This window comes from Nanorana parkeri, unplaced genomic scaffold (assembly GCF_000935625.1).
Source record: "Nanorana parkeri isolate BGI_ZX_2015 unplaced genomic scaffold, ASM93562v1 scaffold405, whole genome shotgun sequence".
In the NCBI taxonomy this organism is placed as follows: domain Eukaryota; kingdom Metazoa; phylum Chordata; class Amphibia; order Anura; family Dicroglossidae; genus Nanorana; species Nanorana parkeri.
Window position 1 is genome coordinate 920434 of NW_017306673.1, and position 6189 is coordinate 926622.

At 38.0% G+C, this 6189-nt stretch overlaps 1 protein-coding gene across 1 annotated transcript; it reads right to left on the reverse strand.

Moving 5' to 3' along the window:
* Positions 1–79: 79 nt before the first annotated feature.
* Positions 80–2944, reverse strand: LOC108789530. The gene is made up of 3 exons (XM_018559570.1): positions 2922–2944; positions 2103–2327; positions 80–1010 (listed from the first exon to the last, which is right to left on the reverse strand). The coding sequence occupies exons 1-3, from the start codon at positions 2942–2944 to the stop codon at positions 80–82; spliced, it is 1179 nt and encodes a 392-aa protein (XP_018415072.1).
* Positions 2945–6189: the final 3245 nt, after the last annotated feature.

Sequence of the window (6189 nt, forward strand, 5' to 3'; positions counted from 1 at the left end):
GAAATAAACTTTGCTTTTACTTATTCCTTCTTTAAATATTAGAAATAAACCATTTAAAAGACAAAATAACACATTTATCTCACCATGATCTACACATACAATGTTCATTTTCCTGAGGACATAAGCAAAGTGCCTGGTACACATTGTGTTCCATTGTATCTGCACAGAGTACACCTGAGTCTACTTCCTTGTTTTCATAGTATTGTCTTCCTTTTGGTTCCACCACTTTACTTAACATTAGGTCTTCTGGCGAGGTAATCCATTTGTTTGTCCCTTGCTGGTCTGACTCATCTGGGAAACAATCTGGACCATATTGGTATTCAGTTTGATATTCTTGGTTGCCATCAAAGGATACTTCTCTGTTGTCTAATATATTAATGTCATGGAGTTCAGTCTGTACATCACTCAATTTGTCCAAGAAGTAACCGTCTGCACTTCCATCTTTGTACTCTATAGTACTGGGCATCCTTTGAAGGAAAGGTAACTGATGGACAGCTCTACTAAAACTCTCTGGGAGCCAAGAAGATATGTGGTTGTCATAATATATAAATCCGGTTTGTATACATCTTTCATATTCCTGGTCCCTTTCAGAATCCTGCTGTAAGGACTGGGACCTTGGGCAGCATAGGCCATATGAAGAAGCAATAATGTCATCTTCAGCTATAATGTCATCAAAAAGACTTTCAACTGTGCCAACCTCATCGGAGACATACGCTAAAGTGTCCATGGTTACACCTACTTTAGAAATTGCATCTGGAACCAAGTACGCTTCTGCCACACCAAGGAAGGTACTGTCACCAAGGCACACTTCAGGGAGCTTGGAGAGGTTGGTGGAGAGATGAAATACACTTGGCAGCACTCTACCTTTCCTAATATCTGTGGGTGACTCACTTCTGTTTTGAGATTCTGTAGAATCCATATTTTTATTTCTTGTTTTTTCTACTATAGCTTCCTGTGAGAAAATCGAAGTTGCAAGTTGATGTGTGGCAGCTTCTATGATGGCGAATTTCCTGTTGTGACAATTAGGAGAGAAATAAAATGATACATAGATTTTTATAAAATTATAATTATAATACCTAATGCTTGCATTACTTTTTACATATGTTATTGTTCTATATTATTTTTCCAGCATGGTCTGTTTGTTATTGGCAACATATATAATGGTAGGATTCTTTCTTCACGTTATCACACTTTAAGGCAATTAAAGAAGAACTGAAGCCAAATCTTTTTTAGTTAGTAAGGGAGGGTTATAATCCCTCTCAGCATTTTTTAGCTATCTGAGTAGATAGGGGATATTTCCTTTCACTTCCTGTCGGATAGCCACAACAAAAAGTGAGAGGAAATCACTCCAAAGAGAAGGAAATCCCTGGTGGCCAGCAGAGTCATCAGAACCAATGTCCCCATTGGAAGATCTATATATTTATTTTCTGATGACAACATCTTGGATTTTTTTTTTTACTTTCAGTGATAACGGTCACCAGGACAAAAAGAGAGGGTGAATCTCCCTAACGGGGACACAGGCAGAAATGCAAACCTGACAGATGTTCCAATCCTTCTTCATTCAAAATTAAGAAAAATTGTCCAGTTGGTGAAGAGATGAATTGTGATAGGCATTCAAAGGTTATTGAATTTTACCTCACTGAATATTCCTTTTAATACTAGTAATTCTTAGATTATCAGTGTTATTCACAAAAGGGTGAAGAGTTTGGAGAAGGCAGGAGAAGTGAACAATCTAGGACAACATAGCTAATTTGGGAAAATTCTCCAATTCAGCTCACTTTCCAGTTCAGCTATGTTGTCCTAGATTGTTCACTTCTCCTGCCTTCTCCAAACTCTTCACTCTTTTGTGAATAACCCTGTATATTGTTTTCTAGTAAAAGGCTCAATTAACAAAGTTTAAAGGATGAGGATTTTTTATTTTATCCATATGACTGTACTATTTAATTTGAAATTAAACTATCGACTTTGCAAACAGTGTGCTAGCTTTGTGAATGGAAATGTTTCCAAAATGTCTGATTGTTATAGGAACCAATAAAGACTGGTGGAGAAAAAAAGAAATACAATTCTTAGGAAACAGGTATTGTAACGATATTCTTACTGACCGGCATATCTGGTTTTGCAGGAATCTGCGGTGATTTACTTTCCTTTTAGTGGGTCGACTCTTTTTTGGCCTCTGTAGCGTGCGCATAATGTGGGAAGAAGCTACTGTAACAAATGTATAGAGATCACGGCCACATTCATAGTATCCAAGTTCTGGGCGCGGGTAAAGGTTGAGTGCAAATTGTGCACTTCTGTGATGCATAGTGATAAAAGTCTTTATAAGGAAGCTGTAAATAGAAAATAGAACATATAGTAGTGGTACTCGTATAACTTATATACACACACACACACACAAATATATGCATTACGTTCATGTCTGCAACAAAACCTCTGTGTGTAACACAAATCACTAAAAACATTGTAGAATTTGTTTTTTTCTGATTAGCTGGGCCATTTTTGTATGGTATTATTCAGTGAAATTACCCACCTTACTAGTTATCTGATTATAAAGTGATTAGAGTGGTTGCCATTTGTGTTCTGAATTTTTAGCATTTTTATTCAACATATTGTTTTGCTAAACATGACTGTGCAAATATCAGGTGACTTGCAATAATACAGACTTTTAATGCAATAACTCCTATACTCTCAAAAAATAAACAGTATTGTGAGGGTTTTCCCAAATTTCTGTGCATACATAAAATAAAAATTGGTTAGTCCATGTGAAGTGCAACATATGAGGCAGTGGTGAGCAGCAAAGGAGTTAAACTAAATAAACCAGTCTTTCAGAGCTGCAGTCTGTGCCCACCAGTGACCTGTCCCCTTGTCACAACTGCATCAGGCTTCTGCGCTCTCTTGGAGCCTGAGAGGACCCAACCACTGACCTGTCCACTTGCCGCAATGTCATCAGGCTTCTGCAGTCTTTTGGAGCCTGAGAGGACCCCACCACTGGACAGCCAATGGTAACTGTCCACGTCACCCAGACAGCTACATGGTCACCTAACAAGGGCCCCTTCACTCTGCTTTGAGTAAGAGAGAAGACTCAGGACCTGACACATCACATGGCCACTGATTCAGATATATAGTTAGGGCTTTTGGATACATTTTTTTATTACTGCAGGGGGGATTTTTGTTGGGAGGGGGAGGCTCTAGTCTGAATAGAACTGATCTTTGAAGTGAATTTTTACATTTGTAGCCAAATTGGGATAACACTGACTTTATCTTTGTTACATGTTCCCATCCTCATACCATAATTTTAAAATACAAAACTATAAAAATGTGCTGCTTACATTTTTAAGTGCTATTTTCTGAAGACTCCAGGACTGAAAACTCTTAGTGGGTTCTCCCTTGCTTTGTAATCTTTATGAGAGGGCTGCAGAGTTGTGTTTGCCATAATTCAACCTGTCTGTACAGTGCTGGCAGATTTCATTACCACTTGTTAATTAGATGTACAGTACTGTAGTTTCCTAACAAAACATTGAAGGTCAAGACTTGAATGGTTCATTTTATGTCTCTCAGTCTTGTCCCTCCAATCTGCTCCTTATCTCCACAAAGCAATAGAAGCTGTCCATAGTGTGCTATGTATAATCCTGCTTCAAACAAACCACTAAAAAGTAAGACGTGTTTTTAAATATTTTTTGTGATGCTGTGTGATCTTAATACTGGCAAGGTGTATGGGCCATAGAACCGCACCCACAGGACGTAACAGTAACTATATATTAGGACAGCTGTCCCAGGAATATAAAAGCTGGGGCGTTTTTTGACTGGTACAATGAAATAGTCAACTTCAACATCCATAAAAAGTTTTACATGTTTATTACAAATACATTAAAAAAGCATCTTATAAAAATGCCATAAAATCTGTATATAAGCATAAGAGAACCATTCAAGGGACCGATAGACTGTTACAGATATTTCTGAGCAAAACTTATCAGAATTGAAGTATTTCAAAGGTCACAATTGTGTTCAATAGTTCATAGAAATATCCAAGCTAATGGTGAGTCCATACAGGTCCAATTTCTCAGCACATTTCACACTATGCTTTTCCAGGAGGTAGGTTCACTATATTATACAGTATTATAAGGTAGGTATTAAAGACCAATCAAATGAAAATATATTTATTTATATCTACATCAATTACAATTTTTTTAGGCATACTTGTTTCTTGCTCAGCTTACATATCCCAGTACAAAGGCATGGATCAACTACGGATAAAAAGACCCAGTTACCTTGGGTGGGGACTCTAGAGGGGCAAGGTCTCGGAGCCAGGACTGGCTATGCTGTGTGAATGGGAATACATAACAAACATAAAGGAGGGTTCTCAAATTTGACTGGAAACATTAAAATACATCTACCAACATTAAAGTGAACCTGTTCTTTGCCCAGTGCTTCACAATGTAAAAAGAATTGTAGAGAAATGAAAGATTAAACAGACGTGATGCTGAAAGCAGCGGGCTCTTATTGCTCTTTAGCTGAAGGCAATGGGCATGTAATCAGAGCAGATATTCGTTCTCTATATCTCTCCCTCTGTGCAAGATATTTGTCAAATTTATCACACAGTAATATGACATAAGGCACCGAGCACAAAATCTAAAGCTTGCTGCAGTAAAAATGCCAACAGCTTTTAATCTAAAGAATTGCTTTGTTTACTCAATTTAGTTCTAAATGAAAGCTTTGGAATAATTTCGGAAAATCAAGCGTGAAATATAACTGTATTAAAGCATTGCCGCAATGAAATCTTAATATACTATTCATATACTATTCATATAGTATCGCTGTAAGCAATGTTAATTTATATTAATAGTTCTTTTATATGTTATTAGTTTTATTAAAAGGAATCTATAATCTTTTTGATGTGTTTTGAAAACGTGTAGAGGAGATGAGCTTGATGTAACTAATCTTATCAGTATGTTTAATGGTTTTAAAAAGATTAGTTCAATGTATAATTTGTAATTATCTGTGAACATGGGGGTAGCCATATTTACTCGGTTTACATTCAGGCTGTACAGCTAGCTAGCTAGATAAAGAAGCCAATTTCCAAACTCCCAAACCTTGAAAATGTAGGACTGTGCCTGAAAATCAGGAGTACTTGGCAGCTTTGTGAAATGTATGGATATGTTACAGCAGTAACTCATGAGTCCAGAGTCTCTCATAGGCCAGATGGTATATTTAAACAGACCCCGCAAGTAACATCATATAGTGAAACTAGGACTAGCTGGCAGTTGTTGTGCTAAAATGTTGCTGTATTACAGCACGTGGCATGGGATCAGGTATTTGACACACCTGGAAGTGTTAGATACTAGCTGCAGAAGGGGATCTGCAACACAGCAATGCTTTAGGATACCATCCGTTGGCGTTAGGAAGCTTGGTTACTTACCTCAGCTCCTTCAGATCCCTGTGGAGTCTCCATTTTTCCTAGTTGTTATTTATCCCGTTGTCATCTGGACCAGTCACCCAACGTTTTCCAGACCTCACCCTAAAAATTGGGGCTTTGCATGAGGGAAACATTTTCTTGTATATCATATTTTGCCTGGCCTACCCCCTTGGTCCTGGGCTATCCTTGGTTCCAATATAATAATCCTCGCATTGACTGGTCTCTTGGAGAAATCTCTTTGTGGCCCAAGTTCTGCTTCAAACCCTGCTTGCAGCAGCACACCCTTATCTCTCCCATGAGTACCACTACTATTTTGCATGATATTCCGATTATGCAGATATCTTCAGTCAGAAAGCCACCACCAAAAAGAGAGACACTGCGTCCTGTTGCCAGCCACTGAGAGGAGAAACGGTGACAATGCAGAGAGCCAGAAGAAGACAGCGGGGTCCTCCAACAGATGGAAAGGTAAGTATTTACCGTCTGTTTTCAAGGGGATTTGTCACCAAGGTAGGAACAATTAAATAAAGCAGCATGTGTCTGATCAAGGGCATTTGTCACCAAGGTAGGTACAATTAAATAAAGCAGCGTGTGTCTGTCAGCACCTAATTTAGTATTCACTCAGCACGTGGTCCACTTTCATTATTAGCAGTATAGAGTTTTGTCTCTAGCAGAGGTGGGGAATTAAATGGCACAGAAACTTATCATTTTCTAGTGCTGATTGACAATTATTAAAAAAAAAAAAAAAAAATCTTGGGGGTTTTACTTTTTTTCCTTGGTCT

Coding starts and splice junctions, on each gene's coding strand:
- LOC108789530 (XM_018559570.1), bottom strand. CDS start 2,944: ATGACATTGCGGCAAGTGGACAG. Junction 2,328..2,921: donor ACATTGCGGCAAGTGGACAG/GTCAGTGGTTGG, acceptor TTCTATTTACAG/CTTCCTTATAAAGACTTTTA. Junction 1,011..2,102: donor CTGCAAAACCAGATATGCCG/GTCAGTAAGAAT, acceptor TTGTCACAACAG/GAAATTCGCCATCATAGAAG.